This window comes from Plasmodium falciparum (assembly GCF_000002765.6).
Source record: "Plasmodium falciparum 3D7 genome assembly, chromosome: 12".
Classification (NCBI taxonomy): Eukaryota; Apicomplexa; class Aconoidasida; order Haemosporida; family Plasmodiidae; genus Plasmodium; species Plasmodium falciparum.
Genome location: NC_037284.1, coordinates 2,045,001 through 2,072,500, shown reverse-complemented (window position 1 = coordinate 2,072,500; position 27,500 = coordinate 2,045,001). Strand labels below are relative to the sequence as shown.

The following is a 27,500-nucleotide window of genomic DNA, read 5'->3' as shown; positions in this document are numbered from 1 at the left end:
ACAATTGTATCGATAATAATATTTTTTATGATAAGAATAAGGTAAAGAAAAAAAATACGATGCCCATACCAAAAGAAGGATCAAAAAATATAGCTAAGTTTGATATAAACAGTAATACATTATATCAACGTGAAATAAAAAACTTTCAGAAATCATTTTCATTTTATTTTGAAAAGCCATGTAATGAAAATACTTATAAAATACCAGCTACAAATACATTAAAACATTCTATAATAGAAGGCATTGAAGAACTGATAGCGGAAATAGATACATCTTGGGAAGAAGCTGAACAAAGAACATCATATGATTTGTTTACAGAAAATGATGTTATATTAACACTTGGGTATTCAGCAGGTGTGGAGAAATTTTTAAAAACTATAAATAAAAAGAAAGATGGAATATCTGTTATAGTAGTAGGTGGAGATATTAATAGAAATGGATTCAGGATGTCTCAATTATTAAGTGATGATGGTGTTGATACAACATATATATCTGATGCAGCTGTTTTTGCCGTTATACCTAAAGTCACAAAAGTTGTTCTAGGTTCTGTTGCTGTGTCTTCATCAGGTGGAACAATTACAAAAATGGGTGGTTATAATATTGCATGCTCAGCACATTTGTACTCCAAACCTGTAATTATTGTATTACCATTATTCAAATTAATATATGTTCCTTTATATGATCCATTAAAACAAAACGAATTACAACCAGGTCCATCGCTTATATATAATGATGAGGATGTAGAAAATCTTCATGTGAGGATACCAAAATATGATTACATACCAGAACATCTAATAACATTATATATAACAGAAATGGGACCAGTAGATTCTTTTCAATTATACAACATAACAAAAAAGAGATATCATCCGGATGATATGGACTTGAGTTTTGACTAAAGTGTTTTTAAAAGAAAAATAAAAGCATCGAATTCACCACACAAAAAAAAAAATATATATTTATATATATATATATATATATATATATATATGTATGTAATATTTTTATATTTTAAGATACCAATTAATATCAACGCACAATTTAAATATTACATGTTTTTAAAAAAATTAAAAAAAAAAAAAAAAAGAGTACTCATATAAAAATATAAATATACATGTATGTTTATTCGTTCTTACATTTTCCGCATATAAATATTTATTTAAATATTATTTCAATGTTCATTTGGTGTATATAAATATATTTTTATTTTTCTATATTTTTTTTTTTTTTTTTTTTGTAATAATATATATGAGAATTTTTTTTACGTACTTTAATAAATATTGCTATTAAAAATTAAAACAAAGTAAATATGAAATGATAACTATATATATATATATATATATATATAATATATTATATATTTTTAAAACATAATAAAATAACATTACATAAAAAAATTTTTTTTTTTTTTTCATAATCATTTCAAATCAGTCTCCGAAAAAGGAAGATTCATTTTCTATTAACCTCTTAGATCCATTAATAGAATCAATGATTGTGTCTATATTTGTTTCTAAGACGATACCTACAATGGAAAATAGGAATAAATAAATAAATAAATATATATATATATATATATATATATATATATATATATGTTTAATTAAAAATTGTAATAAAAATTATATTCCTTACCTCCCATTATTATTTCATCTAATATATAATTTATCTAAAAAGGAAATAAAATATATATATATATATATATAATTTTTATACATTTACTTAATTTTCATATTTTCTGTCCTTACTTGTTCATAATTATATATCAAATCAAGCTCGCAAACATTTTCAAAATTTGAATCGAGAACCTGTACAAAAACCTGAGCCAATAAAATAAATAAATGTTCATACATATATATATATATATATTAAATAACATTTAGGAAATATAAAAAAAGATGAACAAGCAAAATATACCCACATAAAATATTATTTTATCTTATTTTGTTACTTGTATTAAATCCAGAATACCTAGCTCACTTTCCATAGAGTCAATGATAAAAACAAAGTATAATGTCGCAAAGTGTCTTTAAAAAAATAAAATAAACACATATATATATATATATAATATATATATACAATATATATAATATATATATATTATATATACATATTTATAAAATAATCTAACCTGTATACAACTTTTATATCGGATGAAAATAATTCTTCATCTTCTATAAAGCAGCAACATTCCCTATCAAGTCTATTTTTTATTAATTCGTAAACCCTTTTTGTTATTAATTGTTGCTTCTCATGATTCTATAAAATGAAAAAAAAAGTAAACATATATATATATACATACATATATATATTTCCTTTTTATACATTTATTTTAACATACACTTTCATCATAAAAACGTAAGAAACGGGGTTTCCCATTATTGTTTATTACGAGTACACCTTTAATCATATTTATAACACATATTATAATATTTAATAAATAAAATAAAAAACTTATCGCTTAAGGCTCATAATTATTACATTATAAAATAAAAAAGAAATTTATATATAATTTATTTTTTCATTTTATAATAATGTTTTCTTAAGTTATAATTCTATAAAATATTTTAAAATTTCCCTTTTTTTTTTTTTTGTTTTGCTATATAAGGGAAAAAAAAATAAAATAAAAAAAAAAAAAAAAAAAAAAAAAAAAAAAAAAAGTATTTATATATATATATATATATATATATATATATATGTCATATTTTTCCCCGCCTCTCCATAAGAAATTTTAAAAAACACAGAACAATTTGACAAAAGTTACATAATAATATGGAGGAACAAATTATAAAAAAAAAAAAAAAAAAATATATATATTTATACATATATATATATATATATATAATTTGAATGGTAATTTTATTATTTTGGTAAAAAAAATTATTTTTTTCCAATTGTTTCCCATCCTTCATTTTTATATTAAATCAAGTTACAAATATATATAAATGAATATATAATAATTCTTTCTGTACAATAAACAAATTTTTTTTTTCATGTATACATAAATTTCCAATAAATGTATACATTTATATATTTATACATATATACATATATTCATATATATATATTCATATATATATATATATATTCCCAAGGGTAGTGTTTGGTTCCTTTTCTCCCATTTTTTTTTTTTTTATACAACCTTCAAAGAACTATATCTTTTTTGATAAATTTGTAATTCTCTTTCCTTTTGGATTATTATATTTTTCTTTTCTTCTTTATCCTTCTCAATTTGATTTTTGATTTCAGAAATAAATAATTGTAAATCACATTCTAACTTTTCCTTTTCTCCTTGCTTTAAAAAATTATTATGTTGTTGCTGTTTTTCTATCTTCTGTGTATGCATATTATTTTTTAATTCTTCATATTTTAATTCTAATTGATTCTTAGTTTTTTTTATTATAATATCTTCATTATGGTTCGTTTCCTCATCTTTCAATTTTTTTATACACTTGTTTTTTTTTTCATTTAATTCCTTTTCATTTTTATTCATCACTTCCTTTTTATCATTATATGAAATCATTTCTATATTATATGTATTTAACATGTCTTCTACCTTTTTTATTTCTTGCTTTTTATTATCTAATATTTCTTTTTTATCCTTCACTTGATTCTTCACATTTTCATACTTTATTAATAATTCCTCATATTTCTTTGTATAATCATCTTCATTTTTTGTCATGGTACACTTTTCATTCTGAATCTCATCATATTGTTCATATGATAAATGTATTAAATTTAATATTTTTGAAAGTTTCAAAAATATATTTTTTTGATCAATTAATTCTTTCTCATCATTTTCTATAAGATCTAGAATTTGGATTTTTTCTATTTCATTATTTTCTTTACTTTTTTCAATATTTAATAAACATACTTTTTTTTCTTCACACATGCATATATAATCATTGATGATCTTTTTAGTATCTTCCAATTTATTCTGATTATTTTCATATACCTTTTCTAGCTTTATATAATTTTCCTTACATGTTAAAAAATCATCATTTAATAATTGATATTCCTTGTCGGTTTCTTTTAATATCTTCTTATTACTAATCAACATTTCACTTTTATTTTTTATAATATTTGAATAATTTTCATCTTTTTTTTTTTTCTCATTACATACAAGAGTAATATTCTTTAGTCTATTCTTCAAGTTCTCATATTCATATAATAGGTCCTTTTTTTTAATATTATAATCACTAATTTCATTTTCTATACTTTCGATTTTATTATTTAATATATGGCAATTTTCTTCTATTTTATTATTATCTTCCATTATCTTTTTTATTATTTCATTATTTTCATTTTCTAATTTTTCAAGATCTTCATTCATTAAATCATTTTCTTCATTTAATTTTTTTATTATTTCATTTATGTCTAATATATTTTCTTGTATCATATTTAAATTTATACAAGTTTTCTTTTTCTCTTTCATTTGATTATTACATTTTTCTTTAATTTCTTCGAGTTCCTTTTTATATTTTTCAAGTTGTATCAACAATTCATTATAACTCTTTTCTAATGTCAAATTGAGATCCTTACTTTTTTTATCCTCCATAATTTTTTGAATATTATCATATTCATCATTCAAAAAATGTAAATCTTCTTTTAATAAAATAATATGACTTTTTTTTTCCTTTAATATATTCATACTATTTTTTAATTTTTCATAACACACTTTAAAATGCATTAATTCTTCTTCTTTTATTTTCTTCAACTTTAATTTCATATGTACATTCATCTCAGACATATCACATATAATATTCTCATATTTTATAAATATATAATATAAATTACTAGTAGTATATTCAAAATAAGCATTAATTAATTCTTTATCCTTTTTTAATATATTCTCTCCTTCTAATAAACTCTTATTTAATAAATCACATATATCTTTTAAATATATATATTTCTTCTCTATATTTTTTAATTTAAATGTAGTTCTTGATCTTTTCCTTAACTGCTCACTAATAATTAAACTCATATCACTTTTTATATTCTCAAACATTTTTATTTCTTTCAAATTCTTCCCATAACTTTCCTCACACAAAAAAATTTCACCATCGGGAAAATTTTCCCTCGCCCTCTTTTCCCTATTTTCCATCAAAAGTAAGTAAATAAATAAATAAATAAATAATTAAAGGAAATAAAATAGAATAATTGGGAGATTGGAGAGTATATAATATGCTACAAATATATAAAAATATGTGTATATATATATATATATATATATATATATATTTATATACATATATTTATATATAATTCTTACACAAAAAAAAAAAAAAAAACAAATAAAGCAAAAAAAAAAAAAAAAAAAAATATCTATGTGATTATAAAGATGTAATAATAATTATTATTTAGACAACCGATCACACAAAAAAAAAAAAAAAAAAAAAAAAAAAATATAATTTATGATGATACGATTATCACACATTTATACTTTCTACATATATATTATTACACTCATATTTTTTTCAGTTGCTTTCTTTTTTTTTTTTTGTATTTTATAGAAAAACCATATATATTAATATTGATTATTATTTCGAAAAAATAATGAGGAATAAAAAAATCACCATTATTTTAAGTGTACATACTAATTTATATATATATAATATATGTTACCCATATGTAGTAATTATTTTTTCGTTCTAGTTATGATTTATATTAACATAATTTGTACCAAGAAATTCACAAGAAAGAAATGACAAAAAGGAAAAAATAATAATAAATAAATAAATAAATAAATAAATATATATATATATATATATATATATATATATTTATATAATATTTTTCAATGATTCCCTTTTTTGCTGTCCTTATTATTTCTTTAATAATTCTATAGAACACTTAATCCACTATATATTAATATAAAACGATAATACATAAACTTGAGATGTTATTAATATATTTAACCTCTTTGGCTACATTATTAGTTAATAAAAATAATCACAAAAAAACAAAATATACATTATCATTAATTCGAAAAATTCAACCTAGACATTATACTATTTTAATGAAATATATAAATCGGCATATAACTATAAGGATATATATATATATATATATATTATTTGTAGCAGTATTATTAGAGAATGCAAATTATGCTAAATTATATTAATCATAAAAAATTAAAAAATATAAGAAAAACAAAAAAAAAATATAAAAAAAAATAAATTTATATATTATGAACATGTTCAGAAATATGTTAGAACCATATGACTTGATCATGTAAAATAAGAAAAAAAAAAAAAAAAAAAAGCCATTTTATATAAAAAAAAAAAAAAAGAATATGAACAGTTCATAAAAAAAAAAAGAAAAAGCTTCACATTGTTTATATAAAAAAAAAATTACAAGACCCCTTCAACAAATAAATAAATAAATATATATATATATATATATATATATATATATATATATTTATATATTTATATTTATATTATTGTCATTTTCTTTTTTTCTAACCCATTTTTTTTCGCCATAAGAAAATTTCCTGCTTTTTGAAATAACGCCTTTCTTCCTCATCAACAATTATGAGGTTAATATAATATTTGACCGAGAATTTATTTTGAATATTCTTATACGTGGGCGTTAGGTCGAAACCACTTAGATATAATCTCACAGGAATACACTCCGATTTGATTGGAGATCCGTCCATTATTTCAAATTTTGACAAGGTTACAGTTTCTGTAGTATAATTTTTGCCAACACCTGAGGTTTCCATTTTTATGATATCTAATTCCATGTGTTTAATTTTAATTCTTACTAGAAGAAAATAAACTTTTCCAACAACTACATCTTTTAAGTGATATTTGGATTTATCATATTCAAATTCGATATGTAGACAATCTTCTATGCCTACTTCCATTTTAATGGTATTATTAATTTCAGGTGGTATACATAAATTCTGAACAATGAAATCAATTTCTTTTTGTATATTACCAGAATATCCTTTAATTATATTTAATCTAACAAAATATCTTAGTTGAACATTTGTACCAAAATAAGATTCGTGTTGTTTATCGACAGCTGAAAATTTCCATTTGAATTGTTTGCTTTCTACTAAAAATCCCGGAGGTTCAAGATCTTTTGATATAGAAAAGAAATCATAAGAATTGGCTTTATCATTTAATATATTTATTTGTCCAATAAGTTCTAATTTTATACCATAGTGTTCAAATTTTTTTCCTGGCTTTAAACTTATTGTTGCTGTTCCGTTAATATCTTCTCCGTCTGAAAATATTGGGCACTTTTCTCCCTTCTTATCTTTTCTTAGAAAGGCGAATTTTTTATTATCATCTGCATCAATTTTTAAATCTATGGAGCACACGCTCCCAAAAATTGTGGATAGCTGTAATAAAAAAAAAAAAAAAAAAAATATATATATATATATATATTTAGGTATACATATAATATACACGCGTGTTTAAATTAATAGGTGATCATCTAAAAAATATATAAATAAATAAATATATATATATATATATATATATATTAAATGCTTATGTTACCATTTTTTTATTTTTTATTTTTTATTTTTATTTTTTATTTTTATTTTTATTTTTTATTTTTATTTTTATTTTTATTTTTATTTTTTATTTTTTTATTTTTTTATTTTATTTTGTATTGTCAGAAAAAAAAAAAAGGTTTATAATCATCAGGTTGCTAATTTTAATAATGATTAATTTATTTAGCAATTTTCCATTTATTGACAGTACATTTTGTCATTTCACCAATACGCTATATATAAATAAATATATATATATATATAATATATATATGTTTTTGTTTTATTTTTCGACTTATCCTATAATATATTTTTTATGATTAATACATATATTTAATTAAAAATATCATGAAAATAAACTTTTCTTTGTAATAACAAACGTTATTTTAATCAAATGAATATATATCATATAATATGAACATATAAAAAAAAATATATATATATATATATATATATTTATTTATTTATATTGTTTTTCTTTATGTTTAATAATAGAAATATTATATATAAATATATTTGTTTTCTTTAGATAACTTATATTTTATTAGATACATATTTTATAGTTATATATTCTTATTTTGTTTTGTTATACACATAAAAATTTCTTTATAAATGTAATTCTTTCATCTTTGTAAGGCTTTTATTTTTTATATCCCAAAAATTTTATTTATCTTGAAATTATAAAATATCATAAATATTATAAATGTATAAATATATATATATATATAATATTATTTTTTATTTTATTTTATTTTCCCCTTGTAAAAAAAAAATTAAAAAAAAAAAAATATATATATATCTTTTGTACAAATTTGTACGTATATAAAAATATTTCATGATTTTTTCCTTTTTATACACATCCTTAAAAATTTTTTATTTTACTAAATATTAAAATATTTTATATTTATTTGATCATTAAAAAAGGGCATCATTTAACATATATATAAAATATATACATATCATTGTTTATTATGTTATTATTTTATACGTATTAATAATATTATATTAAAATGAAATATATAGGTAGAAAAATATAATTATTTTGTTTACTATCTATATATGTTTTAAAAAATATAATGTATATTATTTCGTCCTTATAATAAATTATACCACTATATTATTCTTCAAAAAAAAAAAAAATAATAATAAAATAAAATATATAGGGGTATTCTTTATATTTATATATTTTTCTTAAGAGTTCTTTTCCCTCCCCTCATATTATGTATTGACCTATATTAACGTTAAATAATAGAAACACCTTTGAACATTCATGTTTAAGGGTGACAAAAAAATAAAATATATAATAAATATAAATATATATATATATATATATATATATATATAATATTTTCTTAGTGAACGTACTTCCTATTTAAATTTTAAGTGTACATATTTATTTATATCTTAAAAAATATATGTCTTTATTTAATACAGATATTATATACATATATAAAACGTAAAAGGAACAAAAAAAAAAAAAAAAAAAAAAAAAAAAAAGCAAAATAATATAATATAAAAGTCTAAATCTTAAAAAAAAAATTGTCATACACAAACATATATACATATATATATATATATATATATATATATGTATTTCCTTTTTTATATAATAATATTATACAAATATGTTCGTGTTGTGATTATAATAAAAAAGTAACAAGAAAAATTTTTAATTTGACATATAAAAAATAAACTATAAAATGTATACACATATGTACACACATATATATGTATATGTATGTATGTATGTATATATTTATTTTTTATTATCTCTTTGATTCACAAGGATTGGCATAAGCATATTTTAATTTGTTTAAATCTTTTAAATTACTAACATAAACATTTTTTTCACATAAATAACAAAAGGTCCGTTTCCCTTTTTTTCTTTTTATGTGATTGGTGCTAACCCATTCTGTTGATCTACACAATAATAAAAGTGTTGTCAAGGAAGATGACAAAAATAATATGTTTCGGCCGACTGATATGAACTTATTCTGAACCCTCGAAAAGAATGTGAACATAACCAACTAAAAAGGTAAAACAAATAAATGAAAATATAATATGTCACACATATAATATATATATTATATATATATATGTGCTTTTATATATTAAACTTACTTGAAAGAAGGCCACTGAAAAAAGCATAAATTTTATCGCCGTTCTAACTACTGCTCCGTGACTATCCAAATTTGTTCGACATATTTCATAAATTAAATTGTATTTGTCGATATAATATCGCAAGAAAAAGTATAGGGACCCTAGTGGTAATATGAAAGGCACAGCAACACTAAAAAATTAAATAATCAATTTATTTTTATATTAAGATAACACGAAAATATATAAATATATAAATATATACATATATATATTTACAAATTTTATTTGTCTTATATTCAACCATATAATAACATGTATCATTAAAACATAATAAAGGGGGAGGGGGAACAAAAAAAAAGAAAAAAAAAAAAGAAAAAAAAAAAAAAAGAAAATTATTTCTTCATATATCATATATTACCTAAAGGTCAATATCAAGGCTAATATTGAAGTATTAAATCCATACCAATATCCAAAATCAAAAGTCCACGCACTGATTTCTTTTTTCGTAAGAATCTTAAAAATTGACCGTACTATAAGAGGAAAATAAAAATATAAAAATGTAAATGAATAAATAAATAAATAAATAAATATATATATATATATATATATATACATATATTTTATATTTCATATTTCATATTTTATATTTTATATTTCATATTTCATATTTTATATATTTTTTTTTTTTTTTTTTTTTTTTTGTATTACTTGAAAATTGTGGAATTTGCAATAACTGATTTGCGCACGTTAAGAAACAACAATGAAGTAAATAACGCATAGCAAAGAACCCACTAGAGTTAAAAAGATATTCTCCCAGACGTGTTGACCACTGTCCGATTTCATCAGAATACATGACCTAAAAGATAAAATATACATAAGAATATATATATATATATATATATATTTATTTATTTATTTATTTATTTATATTTATTTATTCTTCTTTTTTATACCTTTATTATCGAACTTAAGGGAGAAAGCGAAAGCAAAGGTATAATAATTGTGTTTAAAATTAAAAAGATAAAATTTCCTTGTAACACGTACGTGTGTTCACTTGACTTTCTTATAAATCCAATAATCATAGATACGCACGAAATTAAAGCTGGTTGAATAATACTGTTCACAAATATAACAATAAATGGGGATAACCAAGCTGGGAGGAAAAAAATAAAAAAATAAAAATATAAAAAAATGAAGATATAAAAAAATAAAGATATAAAAAAATGAAGATACAAAAAAATAAAGATATAAAAAAATAAAGATATAAAAAAATAAAGATATATAAAAACAAATAGAAAAACATGTTAATACATATATATGTGTTTATATATGTTTATATATATATATTTTTTTATATATGTTTATATATATATATTTTTTTATATATGTTTATATATATATATTTTTTTATATATGTTTATATATATATATATTTTTTTATATATGTTTATATATATATATATTTTTTTATATATGTTTATATATTTATATATATTTCCTATCATACATATTATCTATCCTTTTATATTATAAATATATATAACACATTTTCTTACTTGTCAAAATAGCACTAAGATTGGATGAGCTAGGGTCTGCTGCTTTATATTTTTTGATTTTGAGTTTTAAGATATTATCAATGGATGTTACAGATATAATCATTATTGTATTAGCTAATAATAGTAATGCATTTAATATAATAAAACGAGCACATACTTTATAACTATCATTTTTTAGATTTTTCCATATAATATCATAATTAGGTGGTGCATTAGATATTACCCATTTATTTCTTTCCGTAAAAGGTATATTGTGTATACAATCATGTACTGATTTGGTATCTATAAAGGATACAAAACATACTCCTGTAGATTTTTTTGGAGTTTCATTTTTTATTGAATAAAATTTAATTAAATGTTCTTTTAATTTTTTTTTCCAATGACTTTTTTTATTTTTTTTTAAAAAGAAAAATATTTTATCAAAAAAGTTTGTCTTCGATTCACTTTTATATATATTTTTCTTCTTCTTTTTTTTATATTTTATATCAATATTATCATTATCTTTTGTTGATAAATTATCCAAATCATAAAATAACATATCATTGTTTGTGCTTCTCATTAATTTTTCTTCTAAATCAAGTTTGTAACCATAATTTGAACCTGCTATTTTCTTTTTTCGTAATTTACCTTTTTCCACTACTAACTCTTCATCTGTGGTGTCTTTTAAAAAACAAGCAGGTTCTTCTTCTACATTATCATTATCTCTTTTGGATTGTATATTTTCCATATTTTCATCATCATTATGATGATCGTCATTATTATCATCATCATTATTATGATGATCGTTATTATTATCATCATCATCATTATGATGATCGTCATTATTATCATCATTATTATGATGATTGTCATTATTATCATCATCATTATTATCATCTTCTTTATTATCATCCTTATCAAGAGCATCACTTTGAGGTTCCTCTTTAATATTTTTTTCTTTTTCTTTTTTTCCCAATATTTGATTTTCCTTCACTTTGCTACTACATTTTTGTTTGTATATTTCGTTACTTTTGTGTGTACCCTTTTTGATCCTCTTTTCTATACTTGTATTTATATCACTGTTCACATTTTTGTCATTTGCTTGTATGGTTACACCTTTGGAAGCATTACTATATGCATCATTTTGATTGTTATTTTGATTTTGATTGTGATGCTTCTTTTTCTTTTTATCTTCATTAAAATTTTTAATATTATCATTACTACTTAATTTGTTGTGATCACTTTTTGTTTTATAGTTTCCTGTTGTATTATTATTTTCGACAAAGGCATGCTTCGATTTTTTCATAGACACAGAATTATGCATATGATTACCTTCTGTCGTATTATTTTTTGAGATTTTTAAATTTTGATTTGTATTTTTATCACAAATAGAAAGGGGGTCATTTGATGCGTTTTTTTTCTTTTTTTTTTTAGATGTCCAAGAAAAAAACATATTCTTCGATTTATCTCTTTTAATATTTTTTTTCTCTTCATTCTCTTTAAGTAATTTAAGATTTTTGGTTGCGTTAAAAATTTTTTTCTGCTCATGATACACTATTGAATAATCTAATATAAGATACGCTGAGACCACTTTATTATTTGTTAGGTTACAAAAATACTCATATATTTTATAAGCATTAATTTCTTTTTTATCTATACGAGATACCATAATAGTAAAATTCTGAGGAAGGAATTTTTTGGTTTTCTTTTTACTAGGTCGAATTTTTCTCCATAATAAATAAATAAATGCATACGATATAGCACTATATATTAAAGTAATAAAATATAATATAGTTAATATATTTATATCCGATATACTACCAGCACTAATATAATGAAAAAAAGATGGATTATTAATATCATTCCTTGGTAATGATAAATATAATGGTAACACTAAAAAGGTTCCTAAAATACATAAAGAAAATATAATATTTCTATTTGCTTTCAAAAAAAATAAATAATATTTTATTTCCGTATTTACTATTTTATCATCTTTTATATTTAAAAATGTACGAAATCTATTCGTTTTCTTCTTTACTTCTGTAGTACTATCATCATTCGTTACACCCACAGTCTCTTTATTATCTATCTTTATTTCACTATGCGTCTGGTGATTTAATATATATATGTTATCATTTATCTTATTTTCATCGCGGTTCTTTCGTAAATATAACCATATACAAACACACACCGCAAAAAATGCTATGTCGAATAAACATACGATGAAAAAATGTTGTGTTTCATTCTTCATCTTTTTTAAATTTTATATTTATATAAACAAGATAATATTTTCTAATATTCTCAACTTACTATATAAAGAAATTTTCGCATTCTCATTCCTCCCATGGAATGTACTCATCAAATAAATAAATAAAAAAAAAAAAAAAAAAATATATATATATATATATATATATATATATATATTAACAAAAAAAAAAAAAAAAAATTATATATATAAATAAATAATATTAAATATATGTCATATTATTTATATATTCCATATTTTATTTTATTTTATTCTATTATATTATATTTTATATTTTTATTTTTTCAAAGAGGGGGAAGGAGGCGAAAAAAAAGAAAAAAGAAAAAAAGAAAAAAAGAAAAAAAGAAATGTCCTTACTTCTATATATTATTCAACATAACGTTAGAAAGTCATTCTAACCAATTTATTATTCATGAATCTAAATAAATATATACAACGTTAAGCACACACAAAAAAAATTTAATAAATAATGATATATAATATAACATATAGATTTGTATAGATTTGTATAGATTTGTATAGATTTGTATAGATTTGTATAGATTTGTATAGATTTGTATAGATTTGTATAGATTTGTATAGATTTGTATAGATTTATATAGAATTATATAGAAATGTAAAATTAGGAAGCAGAAAAAAAAAAAAAAAAAAAAAAAAAAAATTATAATAAAACAAAACAATTATCAAATGAAATAAATATATTATAGCAAATAAAATTAAACAGTAACAAAGCTGTTCAAAATATAAAAAAATCAAAAAAAATTAATTGAAAATTAATTCGGTCTTATAATAAATTATTAATATATATATATATTATATATTTTTATATTTATATCACGTGCTTTTTTAATTTTTTTTCTTTCTGTTCATTTTTCATTATTATTTTATTTTATTTTATTTTATTTTATGTTATGTTTTTTTTTTTTTTTTTTTTTTTTTTTTTGGTTTCTTTATATAATTTTTAATTTTAATAAATATACATCAAGTTACATTATATTTTGTACTATATAATAAAAAATCAATATTTAAAGTCTACAACATATTAAAAACATATAATTTTATATGTTTACGAATATATAAATATAAATATATATTTCATTCATTTTAAAAACGAAAACATGTAATGATAATAAGAGAATTAAAAAAACAAACAAAAAAAAATATATATATATATATATATATTTATGAAATCTAATAAATGTTGAAATGATAATTTGTATATATCTGAATGATGAGATATTTTCAAAATGTCATGACATATAAAAAAAAAATATATTTTTTATATATATTATAAATATATTTAAAAAATATGTCATAAAATAATAATAATTAAATATAATATATTATGTTATATATATATATATATATGTGAAATGTAAAAATTATATATATTATGATATTTATATTATATAAAACTGTTTGATAAAAATGGGAAAAAAAAAATTATGAAGATGAAAAATTTCAAAATTTTATAAACAGAAAATAATAGATATTTACATTATATATATATATATATATAATATAATATGATTTCCTTATTTTTAGTTTTTTATTTTTTTCTTCTTCCTTTCAAAAAAAAAAAAAAAAAAATTAAAAAAAAATAATATATACATATATTATATTATATATATAAATCAAAATGGAAAAATAAACAAAAATGTTTACTCGTTTTTTACTTTAAATATATATTATATTATATTATATAATAATATAAAATTTATTTTTATACTAATTTTTTTTTTTTTTTTTTTTGGTATAATATATTATATATATATTATATATATATATATTCAATATATATATTTTTTTTTATATATAATTTTATCTATATATATATAATATACAATCTATTTATATATAATAAATATATTAATTTTCTTTCTTTTATTATAACCCTTATATAGTAATATATAATATATATATATATATATATATAATTTATTTACCATATATTTTATTATATATTATAAAAACAGCATCACATTAATGCAGAAACAAAAATTATATATATATTATAAATATTAACATTATATTTAAAATATATATATAATATAATATAATATAATATAAAATTTTTTTTTTTAAACAAATAAAATATTACATGTAATATTTTTACAAAAATATAAAAAATAACAAGAAATATTTAATTATGTAAAAATTAACAAAAAAATAATTATTAGTATATAAAGAAAATATATATTATATATATATATATATATATAATATATTTATATATAAAATAGGACAAAGATTTTTAACATGTGACATTTTTTTTAAAAGACCATAAATTCTTTTTTCCATCATAATAAAATTTTCCATTATATATATAATATATTATTATCTATATATTTTTTTTACAAAGGGATTTTTTTTTTTTTTTAAGTAATTTTTCATCTAAATTAAGTAAATGAATAAATATATATATATATATATATATATATATATATATAATATAATATAAATTATCATATATAATAAAGTTCATAAATTATATATATATATATATATATATATATATATATATATATATTTATGTGTGTTTTTTCTTTTTTCCTTTATCCTATTAAAAATTATTTTAATTATAACACCTTCAATTGTTTAAAAAAAAAAAGAAAAAAATTAAAAATGGTTTTATATAAATATTATACATTGTGGTTTATTAACTGTCCGTATTTTTATTATTATTATTATTTTTTAAAGTGATTATTAATAAATAAATATATTATTATACTTTTATATTTATATATCTAACTTAATCTATAACGAATGCTAAAAAGAAAATTAAAAAAAAAATAAAATAAAATAATATTAATTTTGATTATTTTATAATGAAGGTTCCTAATAAATAAAAAGTTCACATTCAAATAAATAAATAAACATTTTATTTATTATATTACGCTGTATATGCAAATTATGTAATTTTTTTTTTTTTTTTTCTAAAACATTTGAAATGATTATAAAATTATTTTTAAAAATGAGTTTTTTTATTAAATCATTTTAAAAAAGAAAAAAAATATATATAAGACATTGTAAAATGGCAGTTATATTGAATATACATAATATTCGCACAATATAAAAAATTACATTCAAGAAAAAATCTAAGATCAAAACATACAATTTCAATATAAAAAAATAAGAACATATATATATATATATATGTAAGTTGCGTAATATTATGTGTATATGAAAAAATAGTACTCATATAAATATCTTTACCATATAATTTTTTCTTTTTTAAAAGAGATATGAAAATACGTAAATCTTTATATAATGCAGGCACTATAAATTAAAGATAATTACATAAATTAAAAATATATATATATATATATATATATATATATATATATATACATGTTTAAGTATATATAAACATATGAAAAACAATTTTATTATGTTTACATTCTATATCATATCACCCAATTTTCTACAATGTAACAGTCTATTTCATTTTTTTTTTTTTTTTAAATGTATTTTTAAAAAAAATCTTCAGTTTGTTATTGCTAAAAAGGTGTATTAAAAAGTCTATTTATTTATACATATAAATACACTTAGTTGTTTTTTTTTTTTTTTTTTTTTTTTTTTTATTGTATGAACAAGTCAGAACATTTTCACAGTATACACATAAATATATATATATATGTATATATATTTGTATGAACAGTTCAGAACATTTTCTCAGTGTACTTATATATTTGACATATATATATATATATATATATATTTTTTTTTTTTTTTTTTTTTTTTTTAATGTATCAAAACCTAACAATATTATCTTCAGTTATTATTTTCTAAGACATTCAACTTATACATATTTACAATATCTTAATGACAAAATTTTAATATTATTAAAATTTAATCAAAAGAAAAATATAATAAATAGGGCATCAACAATATTAAATATGTGTATGTGCGTGTACATATCTATACAGTTGTAGATTATACACCTGAAAAATATTACATATATAAATCAAACTCATTTTAAATTTCAAATTAAAAAGTAAAAATTATAAAATAAAATTTCTTTTGAATATATAATTTGATTCTTGAATATTTCCATATATATATATATATAAAATATATGAAGATATATTAGTTGCCATTAATATGTTAGACAACATAAAAGTATTAATTTTTTTCACAACATTTTTTAATTTTTGAACTTTTACATATTATGAAATATATATATTAATATTATAAATAGATCTCATATTATTAATAATATAAAAAAATAAATAAAATGAAAAAATAAAATATATATATATATATAATCATCTTATTTTTATGTATACTTTTTGAAAATTTATCAAGCACATAACATATACTTATAATATGTGTACCATTAATTTTTCTCAAACGTACCAAACTTTTTTAAAAAAACAACCAACTTGTTCTTTCCTCTATAATATAAAATACTACTCACATATAAACAATTATCAATAATTATATATAACTATGTAATTATTTTACTTGATGCAATTCATATTCATATTTTTTATTATAATAATTTAGTTTTTTTTCTATTTCTATTACTTTTTTTTTTTTTTTCTTTTTTTTTTTTTTCACTTATTCCTTCTTTTCTTTATATCTCCAAACTTTTTATCATTCTAAGAAAATAAGAAAGTATTTTCCATCAATTCATATCGTTTAAATAATTTTTTTCCAAATGAAGTTGCTGTTGTTCTTTTTCATATCGTCTATCTTCCTTCAGCTGACCTCTGGGAAAAGGATATTAAATTTTGATAACATCATTAAACATCTTAAGGAAAGCAAATTATTGCCTGAAGATATCCCTCACGTTTTAGAAAATGACATAATTATAGTTCCTCCTTATTTAATTTATAAATATAAAGGAAAAATATATCACCTACATAATAATGTAGACCTTACTTTGATAAACCATCCTGAAGAAGATTCATGCGATAAGGAAGAAATTTGGGAATCCCCATTTCCTCCTAAAGTACCGGAACCGGAACGACCACACGAACCAGAAATGGAACCTCAGGTTGAACCCGAACCAGGACCATTGCCTGAAGAGGTCAGAGAACCTGAACCGGAACCAGAAGCAGAACCAGAAAAAGAATTAGAAATGGAAGAACAAGAAGAAGTGATTGAAGCTGATATGGTATTAGACGAAGAAACTGGAATTAAAATCCCTAAAAAGACAGAACAAGATGTCCTAGAAGTAAGCAAATTTCGAGAAGAATATGAATTACCTAACGTTGTGGAATTAACTCCTGAAGAGAAAGAAAAGAATAATATTTTACATTTTGCAGGTAATAAAAGTACAGCTTTCAATTTAAAAGAGATTATAAATTATAAAAAAGATGAAAGTTTAATGAATAGTTTATCTAGTTCCTTTGATCATTTTTATACTCCTAATGTTGAAGAACGAAATTTGAGTAATGCTTATAATGTGGATATTAATGATTATTATGATTTATTAAGAGCGTTACATATATTATGTAAAGACGAAGATAATAAGTTATATACAATAAATAGAATACCTAAAGATGAGTTATTATTTTTTCTTAAGCATGCATATGTAAATATATATAATTCTTTAAAAAAATATATTTTATTAAATGGCTATAATTTTGAAGATTATATATATACCTCTGAGAATTTTACTTTAGATCAAATTTTTAAAGATTATTTTTTTTTATCAAACGATGATACTAATGAAAATGGTAGTTTTAATAATATAATCGAAAGTATAAAATATATCAAGAAAGCTATAGAAAAATTAAATGTAAAAAGAATAGAAGAGAAGATAAAATATTTTTTTCAAATATATGAGGTACATGCTTTTGATTTTAAATTATTACATTATATATTTTCTCGAAATCAGTTATTAAATTATAGTGAAGATGATTTAATTCACCACGCAGTAGATATTATGAATATTACAAGGATAGATATATCTCCAAGGGTAATATCTGCCTTATTTATGTATTTCTTAAATAAGGTAAATATATTTCTTGTACCACAATATGTAACAAGAAATAGAAATGACTTTACATTATTATTGGAGCACAATGATTTATTATTAAGGACAGAGATAATATATCGAGATTTTTTAAAACATTTTTTTAAGCATAAAACACCTCATGTACATTTGAAAAAAAACAATCATGATAATGCATACCAATTAGTTCCGTGGTCTCAAGTATTGTTTTCTGAATTTAATAGTACCTATGACTTTTTGAATTTTAAATATATGATCATATTGTTTCATGATTCTTATCATGCTTTTGTAGATTATTTTGAAGGAGATGATAAATTAAATCAAGTATTGAATGATAATAAAGAGAATAAGACCATTGATAATTTAGATAAATTTTTTAATGAGTTATTAAATTTGTTTTTAATAGAAAATGTAGGAATATTATCGACATTGGAAGAATATTTTGTAAGTACTGTAAAACAAGTTGGACGAGTACTTTCAGATGATCATGACATTGATTCGAAAGAATATACGGAGAATTATTTTACTCCAGAAGAAGAAGAGCAAGCTTTAAAAGATTTTAAAGAAGATGAGGCTTCTGTACATCATTTGGATCATTACGATAATAATATGGATCCTTATTATGAATATCAAGGCGAATTTGGTAGTTATGAAGAAGAAGAGGATGAACTCAGAAAATTTAAAGAAGATGAACCTGAACCATGGCCTCTTGATGAATCGCCTCACATAGAACATGGCACATTGCATGATGATGAATTAAATCCTTTTCAGGAGGAAAAAAAAGATGATGAATCTTTTTATACATCAGAAGATGAGGATACATTAGATCATTCCCATGAAAAAGAAGATGATGTGTCACATCCTGAGCACGAAGACCACAACGAAGGTTATATACCTCATACGTATGATGACGATTCTTTTTTTACTGATGAAGAAGATGACGAAGGGGATGAAGTAAATGAAGAAAATGTTCCTTTGAATCATGAAGAAGAAAATGTTCCTTTGAATCATGAAGAAGATAATTTTCCTTTGAATCATGAAGAAGATAATTTTCCTTTGAATCATGAAGAAGAAAATGTTCCTTTGAATCATGAAGAAGAAAATGTTCCTCTGAATCATGAAGAAGAAAATGTTCCTCTGAATCATGAAGAAGAAAATTATAATTCATTTTTATCTTACCAAAAATATGATGAAAGGGATATATCACCTCATAATGTGAATCAACACAAAAAAGAAATATTTCACCATAGGAATATTACACCATATCATGTGAATCATCACAACCAACATATGGACCAACATGATCACCATATAGATCATCACAATCACCATATAGATCATCACAATCACCATATAGATCATCACAATCACCATATAGATCATCACAATCACCATATAGATCATCAAGACCACCATATAGATCATCACAATCACCATATAGATCATCACAATCACCATATAGATCATCACGACCACCATATAGATCATCACGACCACCATATAGATCATCACAACCACCATATAGACCACAAAAGTAATAACCAATTCTTACAGAAACATCAAAATTATGTAAGGGGACACTCCTCATTTATCACCATATCCGAAGGAGAAGAAAATCATGACAACAGGGAGCTGAGAAAAAAGATCGAAGCGAACCTTAAAGAAGAATGGAAAAAAAGATTCAACGAACAACAGGAACAGAGAGAAAGAAAGAAAAAAGCAGAAGAAGACGAAATGAATGAGACCATTCAAAAACATGATATGGAAACAAGCAAATTAGAAAAAAAAGAGGAAGTGGATGAAGTAACACAAGATGAAGAATTTGATAAACAATATGCAATAGACGATCAAGAAGAACTCGAATTTCTACGAACTAGAGATAGTGAAGGTTCCGAATCTGATGTACCAAAAGATAAAGTAAAACCTTTTCCAGATGGAAGAAGTCCAGATTCTTTTTATTATAATACAGCCATTAGCTCATTCCATGAAAAAATGGAAGAACTTTATAATACATCTATATCTAGTAGTTTAAATTATGTTAAAGAAATAAATCGTAAATTTGATGATGTATATAAAGAATTAAAATCGAAAACATATCCTAAATTTGATGATTTGACTAGCCAAACAAAAACAAATTGTAATAAGTTATTTCAAAAATTAAATGAAACAATAAAAGATAAAGAATATCAAAAAAATATACAATCATATAAAAATAAAGTAATCGATATATTAGATGATATTCAAAAAAAGGCTAATGGGAAATATATTATTATTCAAAATTTAATAATCGAAAAAATAGACATTTATAAAGGTGATGTTGTTCGTTTATCTGATCGTAAATTTTATAAAAACTTTAGAAAAGTTTTAGGAAAACGAAAAATGAAAATGTTAGAAGATTTTAGAGCACAGTTTAAAGGTGCAATTCGATTTATAAAAGATTTAACTACTACATATATGGAAGAAGAATATACAAAGGTTTTAGAAGATATATATATGGAAAAAAAGAAATATTATAAAGAAGAATATTCAAAAATGAGAAGAATTATATCTAGTAATTTAGATTATGAGGTTAATAAACAAATAAAAGAACATTATCATAAAGTAGATACCATTTCAGAGCATAAATTCCAGGAAATACGACAACATATGAGAGATAAAATAGAAAATACAATACATGAATTATATAAAGAGATGTATGTTCAAATACAAATAGATTTAACAAATTATTACCACCAATTAGAAAATATTCATTCTGAGCTTCTCCAAGCATTACAACAAAATAAAAACATACCTAGACATTTGAATGTCTTAGAAAAAAAATTAGAAATAACAAAAAGAAAGAAAAAAAATAAACCAGATATATCTACTAGTTCTCATGCGACAGATGAACAACAGGTTAGTGATACCTTAATTAGAGGAGCACATAATCATGGAGATATTATAAAAGGCGAAGACAATGATGAAGTGTTATTAATTGAACAGATTCAAAGTTTAAAAACGAAAATGGGAGATAATCAAAACCAAGTGGGTTCTATTTTAGAAAAATTGAATAATTTAAGTGATCAATATCAATTATTACAAGACAAATTAAATGTAGTAGAAGACATATATAAAAACTTAAGAAATTTTAAACATTATATAGAAAAATTACATAAAGAAAGTAAAATAAATAGAGAAAAATTTATCACAAAAGTAGATGTATTATCAAATGTATATTCTACTTTAGAATATATGGTAAAATTTTTACTGCATGATTTCCAAGAATGGTCTTTTGAAAAAGATGAACTAGAAAAACATTTATATGAACTTGAAGAAAGAAAAAAATATATTACATTAGAAATACAAATAAGAGATACGTTATCTACAAATATACAAAATGGAGAAGGTGATCATATTAATAATAATAATAATAATAATAATGTTAGGAACAATTTGAAAAAACAAGTTTTAAAAGATCTAGATCTCGAAATAAGCAAACTAAAAGGTCATATATTAGAAGTAGATATAAAAAAAAATATTGCACTAGAACAAATAAATTATCTAACAAACAATACTAATGAAACCGTACCAGATGTTATTAGGGATCTTATGCCTGCTCCTAGAATAGTTCCAGTATCTGAAGATATATATGATTACATAACATGGGTAAGAGATAATACAGCTGTAATAAATAATACCTTAAGACATTTTGTTATGACTTTTGATCAAAAAATATATGACTATGATGATCATTTAATTTTTGTTTATAATATTAAAGAATTAATATATAAAGAAAATTTAGCTGATGAAAAATATAATGCTAACTATTATTACGAAATGAATCGATTTTATTTACATTTAGAAGAATTCTTTTATATTTTGAAGCATTATGTAGAATTAAGGAAGATACAAGATTTAGGAGAAGTTGCAATTCCTTCTTTTGAAGAAAATATAAAAACAAAGGGTTCATTGATAGATGTTCATCAAAAAGACAAGGACGGAACACAAATAATAGAATATTTAGAAAGAAATGTATTACATATATATAGTATATTAAGAAATATCAAAAATAATAATATTCATTTGTATCACTATCTAGTACCAGATTTAAGTAACATTTTGATTGATCCTGAGGAGTTTAAAAAGATGAGTAATGGGGAACAACCTGAACTTAATAAATTACACAAATATTTGTTAGATGCATATACAAATTTGAAAAAAGAGGGACAAGTGGTTGATCAAATATATGTGGAGTATATAAATTTTCACAATCATTTTGAGCATACGTATGATAAATTGTTGTGGTACAAAACTATACTGAAGCGTTATATAGAGAGAAGTAAAAAAATTTATGAAAAGTCATACGGCACGTATACTGTGTCTCATATACAACTATATGATAATAAGAAGGATGGCCATGACAATCACCATGACCAACACCATGACAATCACCATGACCAACACCATGATCATCACCATGATCAACACCATGACCACCACCATGATCATGACCAACACCACAATAATAATTACAATTATAATAATATTTCCTTTCTTCGCTCCTTTGTCCAACTTAATTATCATAATACATTACATGAAAGGAGCGACCACATATTTTTGAAATCCCCTATTTTACTACAATATGATCCGGAAAAGATTGTAGAGTCTAATGAGAAAAGGCATATTCGAGTTATTAGAGATCAGAACAATTTTCCTTATAAACTCGGAGAGGTAAAAGAGACATATGTATTAAACAAAAGTATTCATGACAAATTTGTAAAAAGTAAAAAATTGGATGAATACAAGAAATACATGAATAATAAATTATACGACATCGTACATGAGCATAAAAGAGGGAAAGGGAAATTATATTTATTTGAAAAAGAAGAATTAGAAAAATACCAATTAATATTTGGAGGCAAAACATTAATTAAAGGTAGTTTATTAAATTTTCTGTCTCATATAAATATAAACCTAAATAAGAATTTATTAATAAATCAAATAAATGATACTATAAATGAATATTTAAAAAAACGTAATCTTAGTTATAATTCTATAATAGAGTTGATAAAATATTTACAAAAAAACCCGAGTGTTATACATTTTATTGATTTAATAAAATTAGGAAAGAATATATTAGAACGTTCTAATGTATTATATATTAAGAAAGAATGGTTTACTTTATATTTATATACTTTATTAGAATTGTTAGGTATAGAAGTAAATATGGAGCATGTAGATGTACATGAAGAAAGGGGATTGAAAAATGAACATAATAATTATATTAGTGAGAAATCATATGCTTTACATTATTTATATGTATTAAGAAATTATAATAAAAGGATTGAAATAAAGAATCAGATACAAAATTATGTTTTACAATTTTTATTACCTGAACATAAATTTGATATGGAAGATTACCAACCTATATTATATGAATTTTTGAAAGCTATAAACGATAGTATGGATGGAGATTCTATTACATATAATGAATTTAAAAAGAAGAATCCTGAAGTATACACGACTTTAGTTAGTGTTATAAAAAAAGGTATAGAAGATTTCTTTTACACCATGTTTAATAAAATAATTGAAGAACATCCTGAGTTAAAGGAAGAAATATATTTTGATGATAATTATAATGATGAAGAAAAAGATCGTTTCAGATATGCAAATTATACTTGGGAGAGAGCAAATTTGAATGAAATATTAACTTTATATTTTTATGTGTTAAATCCTGGTTTACGTAACGTTATATATAAACATTTTATAAAAGTAAATATCAAATGTTTAAAAGATTATAAAAATTTTGATTTTAAAGAAATTTTTTCATTTCTAAATTATGATGATATAGGAGCTACATTTTTAAATTATTTGAAAGAACATGAATTATTTGAAATACCACCATTAATAATATTCTTACGATTTTTTTTTCATGAAAAAAATGAAGAATTATTTACATTTAATTCTATAAGATACAAAATAAATTCATATTTTGAAGGTAAATCACTTGATAGAAAAACCAAAGAAATGATAGCCAGATTAGTTTATTCCTTTTTTATGAGGATATCTTATTTATCTGTATCCTATTTTGATCATGATATTTTTAAAATCATAAATAAAAGTGATTTAAATATTATTATATTATTTCATACAATAATAAATAAAATTAATTATTTATTATATTGTGGTACAGAGAAATTATTTATTGAACGATATGCTCCTACTAATTTATTTGTACAAAATCGAATATTTAAAATAGACGCAGTCAAAGTATTTCATCATTTTATATATTCATTACCTCCTTATATGAGAAATGTTGTTTTCCATTTTTTTAAAAGTAATCAATTTATAGATGTTACTAAAAAATTAATAATAAAATTTTTGCAACATTCTCATTCCTTATTAGATATAACAAATCATAAAGATGGTCATTTTTATCAATTAAAAAATAATACATATAAATTGGAAACATTCTTATTTTCCTGGAAATATAACTTTACAAAAAATAAAAATATTATAGAACCAACATTTACAAAATTTATAGAAAATAAACCAGTCTTTAAAAATATGCCATTATTATATAATCGAAGGATAAAATATGATAGTATCAATGAAAAGTTACAATATAAAGAAGAATTAGATTTGCATGATATGATAGATAATGAATCATTCCATCAATTATTAGATTTATTAAATAAAGAATCCATAACATTAGAACAACTCAGTTTTCTATTTTCACGTTATATAACAGAACATGCTAATATAAAGGATTTCCCAAAATTATTTATGTTTAAAAAATATGTAACATATGTACAAGATGAAAAGTTCTTTATAAATTTATATGAATATTTATATAATTATCTACATAAAGAATTTGGATTACCACAACCTATATATGAATTATATTATGTATTTATTAAAACTTTTATAGAATATATATTATTACCAGAAAAATTAACACAAGAGGAAAAATCACAAAATGTATTAAATTATGATTTACAAAATAAATATATGAATTTCCATCATTTTGTACAAAAATTATGTTCATGTCTATTCAATTTTTATTATTATGATGAAATATATGAATGTCAGCCTTTTGGTTTTTTTACAAAAGAAGAATTTTCTTATGAGCAACAAATTTTTAATATATTACAACAGCCATTTATAAATATAAGCCCTATCATAAAACATAATTATATTCATGATGATTATTATATGTATGAAAAGGATCTCAACGGAAATTATTTGAGTAGTAATATTAATAATAATAATAATAATAATAATATTAATAATATCGATTCCAATTATGTTAATCGTAGGGATAAAAATGGAGATTATATACACGGTACCAACATAAATAGTGATATACTATACCATTTTATAAAACAATATATACCATTAGTTGAACCATCCGATGAAGAACATTTACAAATCGAAGTATTCAAGTTCAAATATTTTACATTAGAAATAACCAAATTTGTTCTACGTCATATATTAAAAAAACTCCCTTTTAATTATCTAATACACATGAATTGGAATGATACTTACATACATATAGACCATATAATAAATAATCTTTTTTTACATTTCTTTAAAAAAAATAAAGCTCATCTACTTCAACAAAATCAATTACAAGGGTTAACACATAAAATCAATTTCGAAAACAACCTAGGTAAAGATCACACGAAAGATGAATATTTATCAAAACATATACCGCAAAGTGCTCAAAATTATGATAGAAATAAATTTTCAGGAACAATAAATAATTTATTAAAAGATCCAAACAATTTGCCACCGACATATAGACATATCAAATATTATATGGATCATTACATATTACAATATTCTTTACATAATCATATGTTATTTAAATATTTACATAATATATTCCAACATATAGATCAATATAAAACATATTTCCCTACATTAGCTGAATTATATTTATATATTGACAAGAGGGTAACCATAATCAATGTCATAAATAATTCCTTTCTATATAAGAGGATTCACACACGTGACGTAATACACACATTCTTGTTACTGTGTCATGAGATTGGTCTAGACCTTTACGAATTATAAAAAAAAAAAAAATATATAAATATATAGGTATGTATGTATATGTGAATATTATTTTTTTTTTTTTTTTTT

At 20.6% G+C, this 27,500-nt stretch overlaps 6 protein-coding genes across 6 annotated transcripts in view; 2 read left to right on the top strand and 4 right to left on the bottom strand.

Moving 5' to 3' along the window:
* The window catches only part of PF3D7_1250600 (translation initiation factor eIF-2B subunit beta, putative), a gene marked incomplete at both ends in the record, with an annotated part of 2,040 nt that extends 1,141 nt beyond the window's left edge, over nt 1–899 (top strand). The window contains one exon of the mRNA XM_001350854.1: nt 1–899. This exon is cut by the window's left edge and continues 1,141 nt beyond it. Coding sequence (XP_001350890.1) covers nt 1–899 — 899 coding nt within the window.
* Nucleotides 900–1,427: 528 nt separating this feature from the next.
* On the bottom strand, nt 1,428–2,407 carry PF3D7_1250500 (AP-3 complex subunit sigma, putative; the record flags this gene model as incomplete). The annotated part of the gene is made up of 6 exons (XM_024473417.1): nt 1,428–1,522; nt 1,633–1,666; nt 1,746–1,817; nt 1,949–2,024; nt 2,129–2,256; nt 2,339–2,407. 6 exons carry the CDS (start codon nt 2,405–2,407, stop codon nt 1,428–1,430), a joined length of 474 nt encoding a protein of 157 aa, XP_024329181.1.
* A 723-nt stretch (nt 2,408–3,130) lies between these two features.
* PF3D7_1250400 (conserved Plasmodium protein, unknown function) lies at nt 3,131–5,101 on the bottom strand (the record flags this gene model as incomplete). Its single annotated transcript, XM_001350852.1, has 1 exon — nt 3,131–5,101. The coding sequence occupies one exon, from the start codon at nt 5,099–5,101 to the stop codon at nt 3,131–3,133; it is 1,971 nt and encodes a 656-aa protein (XP_001350888.1).
* Nucleotides 5,102–6,460: 1,359 nt separating this feature from the next.
* Nucleotides 6,461–7,514, bottom strand: PF3D7_1250300 (vacuolar protein sorting-associated protein 26, putative; the record flags this gene model as incomplete). Its single annotated transcript, XM_001350851.1, has 2 exons — nt 6,461–7,351; nt 7,512–7,514. 2 exons carry the CDS (start codon nt 7,512–7,514, stop codon nt 6,461–6,463), a joined length of 894 nt encoding a protein of 297 aa, XP_001350887.1.
* A 1,759-nt stretch (nt 7,515–9,273) lies between these two features.
* On the bottom strand, nt 9,274–13,393 carry PF3D7_1250200 (CSC1-like protein, putative; the record flags this gene model as incomplete). The annotated part of the gene is made up of 6 exons (XM_001350850.1): nt 9,274–9,534; nt 9,629–9,797; nt 10,026–10,137; nt 10,316–10,463; nt 10,561–10,760; nt 11,164–13,393. 6 exons carry the CDS (start codon nt 13,391–13,393, stop codon nt 9,274–9,276), a joined length of 3,120 nt encoding a protein of 1,039 aa, XP_001350886.1.
* Nucleotides 13,394–18,071: 4,678 nt separating this feature from the next.
* On the top strand, nt 18,072–27,431 carry PF3D7_1250100 (osmiophilic body protein G377; the record flags this gene model as incomplete). Its single annotated transcript, XM_001350849.1, has 1 exon — nt 18,072–27,431. The coding sequence occupies one exon, from the start codon at nt 18,072–18,074 to the stop codon at nt 27,429–27,431; it is 9,360 nt and encodes a 3,119-aa protein (XP_001350885.1).
* Nucleotides 27,432–27,500: the final 69 nt, after the last annotated feature.